The sequence below is a fragment of the Cherax quadricarinatus genome, chromosome 39 (assembly GCF_038502225.1).
Source record: "Cherax quadricarinatus isolate ZL_2023a chromosome 39, ASM3850222v1, whole genome shotgun sequence".
NCBI classification, from domain to species: Eukaryota; Metazoa; Arthropoda; class Malacostraca; order Decapoda; family Parastacidae; genus Cherax; species Cherax quadricarinatus.
Window position 1 is genome coordinate 20,067,911 of NC_091330.1, and position 16,212 is coordinate 20,084,122.

Below are 16,212 nucleotides of genomic sequence, written 5' to 3' on the forward strand. Positions count from 1 at the left end.
ATGTACATATATACACTCGTTGTATACAACACAATAAGCACACAAACATAATTATCAATATATTGTTTACAAAACTTGTTTACAAAAACAAATACAAAAAATTTTTTATTACTCTTGTTCTATAATATATATACCAATATACAGTCACTGAATATATTCCTAGAAGTTCTGTAGCTTGTGGAACTCTGTGAAACATGGTGTCATACACAGTGGTGTTTTACACTCCTCACACATAAAACATGGTGTCATACACAGTGGTGTTTTACACTCTCACACATAAAACATGGTGTCATACACAGTGGTGTTTTACACTCCTCACACATAAAACATGGTGTCATACACAGTGGTGTTTTACACTCCTCAAACATGAAACATGGTGTCATACACAGTGGTGTTTTACACTCCTCAAACATAAAACATGGTGTCATACACAGTGGTGTTTTACACTCCTCAAACATGAAACATGGTGTCATACACAGTGGTGTTTTACACTCCTCAAACATGAAACATGGTGTCATACACAGTGGTGTTTTACACTCCTCAAACATGAAACATGGTGTCATACACAGTGGTGTTTTACACTCCTCAAACATAAAACATGGTGTCATACACAGTGGTGTTTTACACTCTCACACATAAAACATGGTGTCATACACAATGGTGTTTTACACTCTCACACATAAAACATGGTGTCATACACAGTGGTGTTTTACACTCCTCACACATAAAACATGGTGTCATACACAATGGTGTTTTACACTCCTCACACATAAAACATGGTGTCATACACACTGGTGTTTTACACTCTCACACATAAAACATGGTGTCATACACAGTGGTGTTTTACACTCACACACATAAAACATGGTGTCATACACAATGGTGTTTTACACTCTCACACATAAAATCAGTGTGTGTGCATTTTTGTTGAATTTTTTTTTATGTGCAAAGACAAAACACCTCGTCTGAGCAGTTTTCTTCAAAGTATTAGCAGGCAGTTGTGTTATGTAGTTATCCTAGGTAAATGGTCCTGTGTCATCATTCCTTCCTAATTTCCTTCATTCCTTTCCTACCTGGAGGCTACCTGGAGGGCATTCCACCTCTCTTCCTACATTCCTTCATCTGTCCTTCATTACTTTTTTCCTTCCTTTCATCTAGTCCTTCCTTCATTCCTGCCTTCCCTTCTTGCTTCTGGTTTCTATAATATATATACACATATATAGTCACTAGATACTTTCATAAAACTCCTATTATCACCCTTCAGCAAGCTTGTCTTGTGTGCGAGTGTGTGGCTTATAATTGTTTTGAGTCAGGAGTCGGCAGCTGTCAAAATGACATATTGTCTCATTACTCACTCCCCCTACCGCCTGTCAAAACAATGGGGTCGGATGCTGCTTCCCCTCCATTCTATCTAATTATCTTTCTCCCTCATTCTATCTCTTTCAATCTGTCTCTCTTTCTCTCTCTGTCTATCTGTCTCACAGGTACACATAAATACAACTATACATAGTGTAAATTACCTAGGATAACCCAAAAAATCCAGACAAAGTGCTATACTCTGCTTGAAGATGTGAGTAAACGTGATGATGACACAGTCTTGTGGCTCTCTCTGAGACAGAGCTAGACGGATAGACAGGGAGTTTGGCAGACAGACAAATAGACAGACAGACAAATGTTTGTTCGTCGTCATCTTCTCCTCCTCCTCCTTCTCCTCCTCCTCCTTCTCCTCCTCCTCCTCCTTCTCCTTCTCCTCCTCCTCTTGGCTCTTGACAGATGGACAGCTGCCCCCCTCCCTCCACCCTCGTTTACGCTCATCAAAGGTCAGCTCTTATCAGATGTTATCTCCCCTTATCTTGTCACTGTCATGGGGTGAACTGTTTTCATGCCTCAAAGGAACATATTATTACATATTATTAGGTATTAGGTATTATTATTATTCTTATTCTTCTTCTTATTCTTCTTATTCTCCTTATTCTTCTTCTTCTTCTTCTTCTTCCTCCTCCTTCCACCTTCCTCCTCCTCCCTCCCTCCTTCCTCCTCCTCCCTCCTTCTTCCTCCCTCCCTCCTTCCTCCTCCTCCCTCCCACCTCCTCCCTCCTTCCTCCTCCCTCCTTCTTCCTCCTCCCTCCTTCTTCCTCCTCCCTCCTTCCTCCTCCCTCCTTCCTCCTCCTCCCTCATTCCTTCCTCTTCCTCCTTCCTTCCTCCTCCTCTTCTTCCTCCTCCTCTTCTTCCTCCTCCTCTTCCTCCTCCTCCTCTTCCTCCTCCTCCTCCTCCACCTCCTCCATTGCTTTTGGTCTCAAACTCCTCGAAATCATGAAATTGATCTTCATTGACACTTCCATCTGTGTTAGAGTATCACTTGGGAAGAGAAGAGTCCCAGATTTGCAGGGAAGTCACATATTTCTTACCGCTAGACATGCTGAAAAAGGACGACTGAAATGGTATTCCCACAATGCACCACTGGCTCCCCGATTTTTTTTATATGGTGCACACTGACCATGGAGACCCATTCTCTCACATGTGGGCCTACCAGCTTTCTCCTGCTTGATTTGAAGCCGCTAGAATTTATGCGTATAGATACGTCAAACACAGTATCTCCTATGACGTACATATACGACCGCGACAGTCAAAGGGTTAAGAGAGTGGTGAAGCAATGTAAAAAGAGAGCAAATGAGAGAGTGGGTGAGATGTTATCAACAAATTTTGTTGAAAATAAGAAAAAGTTTTGGAGTGAGATTAACAAGTTGAGAAAGCCTAGAGAACAAATGGATTTGTCAGTTAAAAATAGGAGAGGAGAGTTATTAAATGGAGAGTTAGAGGTATTGGGAAGATGGAGGGAATATTTTGAGGAATTGTTAAATGTTGATGAAGATAGGGAAGCTGTGATTTCGTGTATAGAACAAGGAGGAATAACATCTTGTAGGAGTGAGGAAGAGCCAGTTGTGAGTGTGGGGGAAGTTCGTGAGGCAGTAGGTAAAATGAAAGGGGGTAAGGCAGCCGGGATTGATGGGATAAAGATAGAAATGTTAAAAGCAGGTGGGGATACAGTTTTGGAGTGGTTGGTGCAATTATTTAATAAATGTATGGAAGAGGGTAAGGTACCTAGGGATTGGCAGAGAGCATGCATAGTTCCTTTGTATAAAGGCAAAGGGGATAAAAGAGAGTGCAAAAATTATAGGGGGATAAGTCTGCTGAGTATACCTGGTAAAGTGTATGGTAGAGTTATTATTGAAAGAATTAAGAGTAAGACGGAGAATAGGATAGCAGATGAACAAGGAGGCTTTAGGAAAGGTAGGGGGTGTGTGGACCAGGTGTTTACAGTGAAACATATAAGTGAACAGTATTTAGATAAGGCTAAAGAGGTCTTTGTGGCATTTATGGATTTGGAAAAGGCATATGACAGGGTGGATAGGGGGGCAATGTGGCAGATGTTGCAAGTGTATGGTGTAGGAGGTAGTTTACTGAAAGCAGTGAAGAGTTTTTACGAGGATAGTGAGGCTCAAGTTAGAGTATGTAGGAAAGAGGGAAATTATTTCCCAGTAAAAGTAGGCCTTAGACAAGGATGTGTGATGTCACCGTGGTTGTTTAATATATTTATAGATGGGGTTGTAAGAGAAGTAAATGTGAGGGTCTTGGCAAGAGGCGTGGAGTTAAAAGATAAAGAATCACACAAAAAGTGGGAGTTGCCACAGCTGCTCTTTGCTGATGACACTGTGCTCTTGGGAGATTCTGAAGAGAAGTTGCAGAGATTGGTGGATGAATTTGGTAGGGTGTGCAAAAGAAGAAAATTAAAGGTGAATACAGGAAAGAGTAAGGTTATGAGGATAACAAAAAGATTAGGTGATGAAAGATTGGATATCAGATTGGAGGGAGAGAGTATGGAGGAGGTGAATGTATTCAGATATTTGGGAGTGGACGTGTCAGCGGATGGGTCTATGAAAGATGAGGTGAATCATAGAATTGATGAGGGGAAAAGAATGAGTGGTGCACTTAGGAGTCTGTGGAGACAAAGAACTTTGTCCTTGGAGGCAGAGGGGAATGTATGAGAGTATAGTTTTACCAACACTCTTATATGGGTGTGAAGCATGGGTGATGAATGTTGCAGCGAGGAGAAGGCTGGAGGCAGTGGAGATGTCATGTCTGAGGGCAATGTGTGGTATGAATATAATGCAGAGAATTCGTAGTTTGGAAGTTAGGAGGAGGTGCGGGATTACCAAAACTGTTGTCCAGAGGGCTGAGGAAGGGTTGTTGAGGTGGTTCGGACATGTAGAGAGAATGGAGCGAAACAGAATGACTTCAAGAGTGTATCAGTCTGTAGTGGAAAGACAAATGGTTTTTAATACTTGACGTGCTGTTGGAGTGTGAGCAAAGTAACATATATGAAGGGGTTCAGGGAAACCGGCAGGCCGGACTTGAGTCCTGGAGATGGGAAGTACAGTGCCTGCACTCTGAAGGAGGGGTGTTAATGTTGCAGTTTAAAAACTGTAGTGTAAAGCACCCTTCTGGCAAGACAGTGATGGAGTGAATGATGGTGAAAGTTTTTCTTTTTCGGGCCACCCTGCCTTGGTGGGAATCAGCCAGTGTGATAAAAAAAAAAAAAAAAAAATTATACCTCAATGCACCACTCACCTTTTTTCCCTCATCAATTCTATGATTAACCTCATCCTTCATAAATCCATCCGCCGACACGTCAACTCCCAAGTATCTGAAAACATTCACTTCTTCCATACTCCTCCTTCCCAATTTGATATCCAATTTTTCTTTATCTAAATCATTTGATACCCTCATCACCTTACTCTTTTCTATGTTCACTTTCAACTTTCTACCTTTACACACATTCTCAAACTCATCCACTAACCTTTGCAATTTTTCTTTAGAATCTCCCATAAGCACAGAATCATCAACAAAAAGTAACTGTGTCAATTCCCATTTTGAATTTGATTCCCCATAATTTAATCCCACCCCTCTCCCGAACACCCTAGCATTTACTTCTTTTACAACCCCATCTATAAATATATTAAACAACCATGGTGACATTACACATCCCTGTCTAAGACCTACTTTTACCGGGAAGTAATCTCCCTCTCTTCTACACATCCTAACCTGAGCCTCACTATCCTCATAAAAGCTCTTTACAGCATTTAGTAACTTACCACCTATTCCATATACTTGCAACATCTGCCACATTGCTCCTCTATCCACTCTATCATATGCCTTTTCTAAATCCATAAATGCAATAAAACTTCCCTACCTTTATCTAAATACTGTTCACATATATGCTTAAATGTAAAGACTTGATCTACACATCCCCTACCCACTCTGAAGTCTCCCTGCTCATCCGCAATCCTACATTCTGTCTTACCTCTAATTCTTTCAATTATAACCCTACCGTATACTTTTCCTGGTATACTCAGTAAACTTATTCCTCTATAATTTTTACAATCTCTTTTGTCCCCTTTCCCTTTATATAAAGGGACTACACATGCTCTCCGCCAATCCCTAGGTACCTTCCCCTCTTTCATACATTTATTAAACAAAAGTACCAACCACTCCAACACTATATCCACCCCTGCTTTTAACATTTGTCATGATCCCATCAGTTCCAGCTGCTTTACCCCCTTTCATTCTACGTAATGCCTCACGTACCTCCACCACACTTACATTCTGCTCTTCTTCACTCCTAAAAGATGGTATACCTCCCTGGCCAATGCATGAAATTACCACCTCCCTTTCTTCCTTAACATTTATAAGTTCCTCAAAATATTCTCGCCATCTACCCAATACCTCCATCTCCCCATCTACTAACTCCCCTACTCTGTTTTTAACTGACAAATCCATACTTTCCCTAGGCTTTCTTAACTTGTTTAACTCACTCCAAAATTTTTTCTTATTTTCATTAAAATTTCTTGACAGTGCCTCTCCCACTCTATCATCTGCTCTCCTTTTGCACTCTCTCACCACTCTCTTCACCTTTCTTTTACTCTCCATATACTCTGCTCTTCTTATAACACTTCTGCTTTGTAAAAACCTCTCATAAGCTACTTTTTCTCTTTTATCACACCCTTTACTTCATCATTCCACCAATCACTCCTGTTTCCTCCTGCCCCCACCCTCCTATAACCACAAACTTCTGCCCCACATTCTAATGAAAAATAATGATAAAAAATCATAAGATTGATCCATTCAGCTGAGTGGAAAGGGCCAAAGATGGCAAGGAGACTTGGAGAACTAAGAAGGAAAACGTCTTAGAACAAGACTATGACAAGAGGTTGTCATCAAATCCTAAAGGATCAGTTTAATTACTATATATGGTAAGAGATCAGTAAAACAGAGACCAAGGTTCCGGGGAATACCTGTATGTTGATATAGAACATGTGCAAGATGATGACAAAGTACTAGTTCCAAATAGTTAAAATTAAAGAACACTGAGCTACATCTCCTCGTCTCCCTGGAGGACTGAAACCCCTGCTTGTGGTAAACACTAAGGCTCACTGGAGGAGGACTGAAACCCCTGATTGTGATAAACACTAAGGCTCACTGGAGGAGGACTGAAACCCCTGATTGTGATAAACACTAAGGCTCACTGGAGGAGGACTGAAACCCCTGATTGTGATAAACACTAAAGTTTCTCACAATGATGTATGAAGACCCAAAAATATATATAAACAAAAGTAAATGGATTATATTTTATTCAAGATGAAAAGTCAAAACTGTGGACAATAAATAGATTGTAAAATTATTGGCTCATTAAACAATCTTGAACATTTATTCACAAAAAGAATATTGATAAATAAATTTAATAAAGTTTGAGATGTCCAGTCACCGTATCAATCAATTCCACAGGCCCTGGACCCACTCCAAGAACTGTGCGTGACCCAGCTGCAATCTGTGTACGGCCGGCATCCTGGATTATACTCACAATCAACCCAGCATCTCTGGCCAGTGCAGCCAAGTCAAGCATGGAGGCTTCATCATCTATTTTTAATACCACCTGAAGAAAACAAAATAAAACACATTTTAAAAATTATGTCTTAAAGATTTTCCTGCAAACCATACCATGGGCGGGTGATAGAACCCGCGATCAGAGAGTCTCAAAACTCCAGACCGTTGCGTTAGCCACTGGACCAGCTGGAGTTTTGAGACTCTCTGATCGCGGGTTCTATCCCCGCCCGTGGCATGGTTTGTTTGCAATCGTGTCATTACGATTTCGTGAGTCATTTTCCTGCATTTTGCATCCTCCATTCATTTTGAGTTCCTAGTTTACTCCATATCTAGGTATAGATAGAACTTATGACTACAAAACATTATGTTTTCTTTTACGTAATAATGTCTCTTACCAAGGAAAAATTCATGTTTATTTTGGTACCATCTGCATTATATGAAATGTTAAGAATTTTTCAATGACTATAATGATATCTGTATTTTGATTTTCTTATAATGCTTCTGATTTTGTTGTAGTGGTCAACAGTTGTGAAAGGTAAGATCTTGTTGCCCAGAATCTAAGTTAACCTCCATTGTGGAAGTCATGTCTTTCTATATACTTTTTTTTTTTTCAACAAACAGGCTGTATCCCACTGAGGCTGGGAGGATATCCTAAACAACAGAAATCCGAACCTTTGCCTACAAAGAATTAATTCTGTGGCACTTGAGGTATGCTCAAGGCACATTCCTTTAATTAAGAAAAAGGAAGAGAAGATGTAAACTAGAAAGAGATGCTCCCTATACAGGTGAAGGCAAAGAATCACAGAACTGCTGAAAAGGGCCAGCACATCTGAAATATGAAGGGAGGCACAGGTCAAAGAAATAGCAAATACTGAATTTAAACTCAAGGAATCATACAAGAGACAAGAAACTCAGGAAGAGCTTAATGCCATTAATGAAATTGAAAAAAAACAAAACATTTCTTTTCTTATGCCAAATCTAAGGCAAAAACAACATCCAATTTTAGACCCCTACTTAGACGTGATAGGACTGACAAAGATGACAGCAAAGAAATGAGTGAGATACTTAATATGACTCAGTATTTAGTGAGCCGTTACCCGGACTAAGAAACTGAGACCCCAAATTTGGTCAATCCAAAAAACTCAGTATTATTCTAACACAAGACTTTGAAAAAGCAATAAATGAATGCCCATGCACTCAGCCCCAAGTCCAGACTTGTGGAACTCCATGTTCATCAAGAAGCCCTTTTCACATGCCATCAGCATTCTATGGAGAGGGAGCATGGACAGTGTGGTCATCCCACAGTCATTAAAAACAACAGACACAGCCCTCCTCCACAAAAGTGGCAGTAAAGCAACTGCAAAGAATTACAGACCAATAGCACTAACGTCCCATATCATAAAAATCTTTGAAAGGATTCTAAGAAGCAAGATCGCCACCCACCTAGATACCTATCAGTTACACAACCCAGGGTAACATGGGTTCAGAGCAGGCCACTCTTGCCTGTCCCAACTACTGGACCATTATGACAAAGTCTTAGATGCACCGGAGGACAAACAAAATGCAGATGTAATATACACAGACTTTGCGAAAGTCCTCAACAAGTGCGACCATGGTGCAATACAGCAAAAAGTGCATGATAAAGAAAATCCACGGATCCGGTATCCACAGTTTCAGTTATCCATGGTTAACTGTGGCCCAAAAATAATCCTTAATTTTGCTTAATAATGGCCTCAAAGTGCAAAAGTAGTGATGGTGGAAGTTCTTCAAAGCCTAAGAGAAGCCAAGAAGTGCTTCCCATCAGTGAAAAAAGTGATAATTCTCCATTTATTTATCAATTAAATTTCATAATAGGTATGGACTTACATATAGGGTTCGCTACTATCCGTGATTTCGGTATCTACAGCAGGCCCTTGGAATGCATCCCCTGCAGATACAGGGGTCCTACTGCACTCTGATAATTATACTTTTGTGTACCTGTACCTAAATAAGACACACTGTGCTGGCATGCAGGTACACATTAAAATCATTAACCCCTTCAGGGTCCAAGGCCAAAATCTGAAGTGGTGCTCCAGCGTCCAAGAAATTTTGAAAAAAAAAAAAAATTATTTTTTCTTACAGAATTAAAGAGCATATTTTTGTGAAGGTAATAAGACAAAAAAAAAATTCTGATCAGTACTTACTGAGATACAGTGCCAAGAAGTCTGTCAAAAATGATGTGGTGGCGGCAACATCGACGAATTCCACATACGCGCATTACATTATTTTGCAGTTTTTGTTGTTTTTTCTTTTCTTTTCCAATTTTTTTCTATTCCTACTAACATTTGGGGCCTGAGAGACCAATACTGTATATAATGTATATATATAAACTCACTGTATTGAACACAATAACCGCACTAAAGTTATTATCATATTATTGTTTACCACTGTTGTTTATTACAATAAACATGTACAAATCTTGTATAATACTAATGTTCTATCATATATTTACATATTTACAATCACTGGACATGGTTTTAGAACTGCTGGAGCTTGTGGAACTCCTTGAAACAAGGCACCATGCACAGAGGCACCTTACATTCCTCACACATAAACCGAGTGTCTTTGCGTCTTTGTTGCCGTCGTTTTGTTTGTGCACAGACGATGCATCTCTTCTGAGCAAATTTCTTCTGAGTTGAAGGAAGTTGTATTATGAAATGATCACCTTCCCTCCTCAAACGCTTGGGTATATCCTGAGGAATTCGAGGACCGTGTTGTATAGCAGGTGTTCTTACCTGGTACTTCATTATGAGTTGTCTGACAACAGACAAACAAAATTCACCATACGGTGGTCTGTTGCCAGTCTTTATTTGGTACATATTATATGCATTGAGCATAGAAATGTCCATGAGATGGAAGAAAAGTTTCATGTACCACTTGTAACTCTTACGAACACAGTCAACAAAACCAATCTGCATGTCACATTTGTCAACCAAGCGCATGTTTTGTGTATAATCAATCACTGTCACTGGTTTTCGAATACGTTCATTAGTCACTCGATCAACTTTGCCACTGTCTTGCATTTCATTACGGTGAATGGTTGTCAACAATGTGACATTTCGTTTGTCATGCCACCGTAATGCCATGATGTCATTGGCAGTAAACACCTGCACGTCATCACCACGAGCACCTGTGTTGAGCCTGGGCATATGTTTACGATTAGAACGCACTGTGCCACACACATCTGTCTTGTTCACTCGCATGAAATCACTGAGTAATGGGCTTGTGTACCAGTTATCAGTATATAATGTATGCCCCTTACCAAGATAAGGTGCCATCATGTTTCTCACTACGTCACCTGAGATACCCAATAACATCTTAGTATCTTTCAATGTTTTACTACCCGTGTATACAACAATATCCAACACCAGGCCACTGTCACAATCACAGAGTACAAACAGTTTTATACCAAAGCGTTTCCTCTTGCTCGGTATATACTGCTTGAATGACAGTCTACCTTTGAACAAAATCAAAGACTCGTCAATTACAACATTCTTGAATGGATAAAAGTATATGCTGAACTTTTGTTTGAGATACATGAAAACATTTCTAATTTTGTATAACCTGTCACTTCTGTCAGGCCTGGTTTTGTCAGAGAAGTGCAACATACGTAACAGTAAGATAAACCTGTTCACTGGTATGATTTCACTGAAGACCGGGGTAGAAATTAGCCGATCTGTGGACCAGTATGCTTTTATATTATGCTTATAGACGTGAGGCATAAGCATTATTGTTGCAAAAAGCAAATACATTTCTGCAACAGTCGTCTCTTTCCACCTGTGTAGTCTTGACTGTGGTGATAAGATCGTATTTGCCATGGTGTACTCAAAATACTTATTACTTTCCCTGACAATAATTTCCATCAATGGCTGGTCAAAGAATAATTCAAAGAATTCCAGTTCATTGGCCGTGGTTCCAAGGGGACAAGTAGGTAGAATTCCACTTTGAGAGTCATCAAAGTGGTGAGGCTTGGGAACAAAATTGGGATTTTGCTGCCAATCCCACATACGGTTTGCTGGTGGATACTGGACATCATAGGCTGGTTGTGCGGGTGGTTGTGGTTGTGGTGGGCTGGCGCTCCGCTTTGTCCTTGAACTGACGAGTCAGCAGCGTGGGTTCCAGCGTGGCCTGGTGAGTCACGCATGGTGGTGCCACTACCATCACCACTAACACCATCCGCTGATGCCTGTGGTCTATCCATGCCAAGTGTAGCCACATCATCCTCACTATCACTACCTAAAACTGGTGTTGGGCCACGGGATGTACTCCGGGATGTACTCCGTCCCCTGGGCACAGCATAGGGTACACTACCCGAGTGCATGCGGTGGCGAACATACCGACGCTTCACTGGTGAATATGATTCCTCACTATCACTACTCGAATGATCGTCGAGTGCAATAAAATCACAGTCCACGTCACTATCATCATCATTACTGAAGTCAGCGGCCTGGCCACTCGAAAATATTAGTTTTCTCTTGCGATGAGGAACAACCGACCGTGAGTCACGAGTGCCCACACCAGAGGTAGAAGGTTGAGGATCGTCAGGGTTTTCTGCACTATTATCGATATCCTGGTCATTCTTTTCGGTCACTAACTGATCAAAGCCGTAGAATTCGTCTTCATTTCCACTTCCATCAGTGTCAGAACTATCAGATAGGAAGAGGAGAGTCCAAATTTTCCGGGGAGTGAGAGCTGACTTGCGACGAGGCATGGTGAACAAGGGTAACTGAGCCGGCGTTCCCACAATGCTATGCGGGCGCCTAGATTTTTGGTTATGGCGCACACCCACCACGCAGACCCGTTCTCTCACATGTAGGCCTATGAGCGTTTTCGCGCTAAATTTGATGGCGCTAGAATTTTGGCGTAGATCTACGGTTTGGACACTCAATGTGAAGCCGTAGATCTATGGGACGGACCCTGAAAGGGTTAAGAGTAGTGTCTAACTAGTGTTCAAGACACCATAATAATAATAATAATAACAATAATACTAATAATAATCACTCTGGGCACATTAAATGTCATATATTACTTTAATACAGTGGAATCTCTGCTTACGAGTGCCCCGCCATGCAAGCTTTTCAGGATACAAGCCGTCACTCGGTCGATTTTTTGCTCCTGGATACAAACCAAAATTCCGGTTGCGAGCTTCCCCCTCAATAATAATAATAATAATAATAATAATAATAATAATAATAATAATAATATCTTTATTTACTACAAGTACATGTACAAGGTATACAGTCCTAGCTGACAACAATGACATACAGTGGACCCCCGCATAACGATGGCATCACATAGCGATTTTTCCGCATAACGATTACTTTTATCGCAAAATTTTTGCCGCGCATACCGATTAAAAACCCGCTTACCGATTTTCGTCCGAGACGCGTCCAATGTGCCCTCAGCCAGCCTCACATGTGCCGCCCCGTCCCATTGTTTACCAGCCAGCCTCCGAGGTAACATCCAAGCATACACTCGGAATATTTCGTATTATTACAGTATTTTCGGTGCTGTTTCTGGAAAATAAGTGACCATGGGCCCCAAGAAAGCTTCTAGTGCCAACCCTACACCTCAAAGGGTAAGAATTACTATAGAGATGAAGAAAGAGATAATTGATAAGTATGAAAGTGGAGTGCGTATAGCCGACCTAGTCAAGCTGTACAAGAAACCCCAATCAACCATCGCTACTATTGTGGGCACCAGAAAGACAATCAAGGAAGCTGTTCTTGCCAAAGGTTCAACTGTGTTTTCGAAACAAAGATCGCAAGTGATGGAAGATGTTGAGAGACTCTTATTGGTGTGGATAAATGAAAAACAGATAGCAGGAGATAGCATCTCTCAAGCGATCATATGTGAAAAGGCAAGGAAGTTGCATGAGGATTTAATTAAAAAAATGCCTGCAACTAGTGATGATGTGAGTGAATTTAAGGCCAGCAAAGGTTGGTTTGAGAGATTTAAGAAGCGTAGTGGCATCCATAGTGTGATAAGGCATGGTGAGGCTGCCAGTTCGGACCACAAAGCGGCTGAAAAATATGTGCAGGAATTCAAGGAGTACATAGAAACTGAAGGACTGAAACCTGAACAAGTGTTTAATTGTGATGAAACAGGCCTGTTCTGGAAGAAAATGCCAAGCAGGACCTACATTACTCAGGAGGAAAAGGCACTCCCAGGACATAAGCCTATGAAAGACAGGCTTACTTTGTTGATGTGTGCCAATGCTACTGGTGATTGCAAAGTGAAGCCTTTATTAGTGTATCACTCTGAAACTCCCAGAGCGTTCAGGCAAAAGAATGTCCTCAAGGATAATTTGTGTGTGCTGTGGAGGGCAAACAGTAAGGCATGGGTCACTAGGGAATTTTTCTATAACTGGTTACACCATGCATTTGCCCCCAATGTGAAAAATTACCTAACTGAAAAGAAATTAGAACTTAAGTGCCTCCTGGTGTTAGACAATGCCCCTGGTCATCCTACAGACGTGGCAGAGCGACTTTATGGGGACATGAGCTTCATTAAGGTGAAGTTTTTGCCTCCTAATACCACTCCTCTCCTGCAGCCCATGGACCAGCAGGTTATTTCCAACTTCAAGAAACTGTACACAAAAGCTCTGTTTGAAAGGTGCTTTGTAATGACCTCAGAAACTCAACTGACTCTAAGAGAGTTTTGGAGAGATCACTTTAATATCCTCAATTGTGTAAACCTTATAGGTAAGGCTTGGGAGGAAGTGACTAAGAGGACCTTGAACTCTGCTTGGAAGAAACTGTGGCCAGAATGTGTAGACAAAAGGGATTTTGAAGGGTTTGAGGCTAACCCTGAGAATCCTGTGCCAGTTGAGGAATCCATTGTGGCATTGGGAAAGTCCTTGGGGTTGGAGGTTAGTGGGGAGGATGTGGAAGAGTTGGTGGAGGAGGACAATGAAGAACTAACCACTGATGAGCTGATAGATCAACTTCAAGAGCAAGAGGCCAGACCTGAGGAAACTGGTTCAGAGGAGGGGAGAGAGAAATTGAAGAAGTTGCCTACTACAAAGATAAAGGAAATCTGTGCTAAGTGGCTTGAAGTGCAAACCTTCATGGATGAAAATCACCCTCACACAGCTATTGCAAGCCGTGCTGGTGATTATTACACTGACAATGTTGTGAAACACTTTAGGCAAGTCATAAAGGAACGAGAGGTACAGGCCACTATGGACAGATATCTTGTGCGAAAGAAGTCCAGTGACTCTGAAGCTGGCCCTAGTGGCATTAAAAGAAGAAGGGAAGTAACCCCAGAAAAGGACTTACTACCTCAAGTCCTAATGGAAGGGGATTCCCCTTCTAAACACTAACACACTCTCTCCCCTCCTCCCATCCCATCAATCATCACCAGATCTTCAATAAAAGTAAGTGTCATTTAATTGTGCATGCCTTTTTCAGTTTGTGTGTATTAAAATTAACATTTCATGTGGTAAAAAAAAATTTTTTTCATACTTTTGGGCGTCTTGCACGGATTAATTTTATTTCCATTATTTCTTATGGGGAAAATTCATTCGCATAACGATTATTTCGCATAACGATGAGCCCTCTTGCACGGATTAAAATCGTTAACCGGGGGTCCACTGTACTACTATATAGAAACTCCCTTGTTATGCTCCGCATTTCGGGCAAATTAAGTCAGTGTCCCAGGATGCGACCCACACCAGTCGACTAACACCCAGGTACCCATTTTACTGATGGGGAACATAGACAACAGGTGGAAAGAAACACGTCCAATGTTTCTACTCTGGCTGGGAATTGAACCCAGGCCCTCGCCGTGTGAAGCGAGAGCGTTAGCCACCAGGCGATGGTGAGGGGCTCTTGATCTAGGGAATTGGATCTATGCTCCAGTTTACTAAATTAATAATAATAATAATAATAATAATAATAATAATAATAATGAGCAAGTTTCAGAACATCGCCAGTAGGTGGCACAGCCAACGCCATAACATCAGCTGAGCTGTGCAATGTGTTTATATCGCCATGGAAGCATTTCTCATGTTATTATTGCCAAATTTCTTTTTTCTAACCATGGATCCTAAGAAAGTAAGTACAAAGGACAGTGCTGAGAAGAAAGAGGATGATGTCCATGGAATTACAGCATGAAATCATAGATAAACAAGCAAGGGGGTGGCAGTAGGAGCTAGTAGCAAGTAACCTATCTTCCACTCTCCACCTCCGCCTCCACCAACGTATATACACTTTATAAAACAACTTTATTTCTTTACATTCTCTATTGTTTTTATACAATGTTTCTTATTTATGTAACTAGTGCAGGTAGCCTCACAAACACTCTGTTTTCTCTTATTATAAAAGCATGGGAAGATATAGTCAGAGCAGGAGAGGGAATGGACGCTGCCACCACCACTCGCCATATTATGGCCTATTTCATTCATTCTAAGACCATGTCCGTAAACGAATTCGTCGCTAAACGAGGAGCATACTATAATGGTAGTGGATTTGTGTCAACCATCTTTGATATTGTTTTAATGTCACCTTTGCACCATTTATAACATTTCTGGTATACAGTGGAACCTCAAAAATCGAACTGCTCCCAACACAACCAATTATGTAAGTGTATTTTTGTAAGTGCATTTATAAGTGTATTTTTGAGGGTCTGAAATGGACTAATCTAATTTACATTATTCCTGATGGGAATAAATTCATTCGGTAAAGGCACTTGAACAGCCTTCTGGACCGAAGAAAATTCGATATTTGAGGTTCCACTGTATTTTTAACCCGTAAACGGTCCAAACGTATATATACGGTTTTACTGCTAGTGCCCCAAACCTATATATATGTTTTATTTGTCATATATTTAACATTGCCACAATAAGCCTGAGTCACCTAGACATGAGAGAATGGGTGTGCGCACTCATTGTGCACCATATTAAAATAATTTGGGATGCCTGGGTACCATATGCTCTTTTTTCCTATTAAAAACAATTTTTTTTTTCTCAAAAAATTTGGGGCACTACGGGAGAGAACGTATATATACATTTGGGCTGTTTACAGGTTAAATGTTTATACAGAAGTGTACTTTATATTGTAATAAAAAGAATAGAGGAAATCAGCTCTAATATACATCATTTAGCTATAAATACTGGTCAGAGAGCAAGTCGTAAGTCCGAGGTGTCAGTAAACGAGTACATCACTAAGTGAGGAGAGGCTGAATGTGATAGTGTAAACATGTTATAAAGCATTTTATAAATAAAAAAAAG

At 40.8% G+C, this 16,212-nt stretch overlaps 1 protein-coding gene across 1 annotated transcript in view; it reads right to left on the reverse strand.

Moving 5' to 3' along the window:
* Nucleotides 1-6,673: 6,673 nt before the first annotated feature.
* LOC128692177 (peptidyl-tRNA hydrolase 2, mitochondrial) overlaps nucleotides 6,674-16,212 on the reverse strand; it is a 28,233-nt gene continuing 18,694 nt past the window's right edge. Inside the window, exon 4 of the mRNA XM_070092501.1 lies at nucleotides 6,674-6,990. Coding sequence (XP_069948602.1) covers nucleotides 6,796-6,990 — 195 coding nt within the window. The 3' untranslated portion in view covers nucleotides 6,674-6,795. The remainder of the gene's footprint in view (nucleotides 6,991-16,212) is intronic.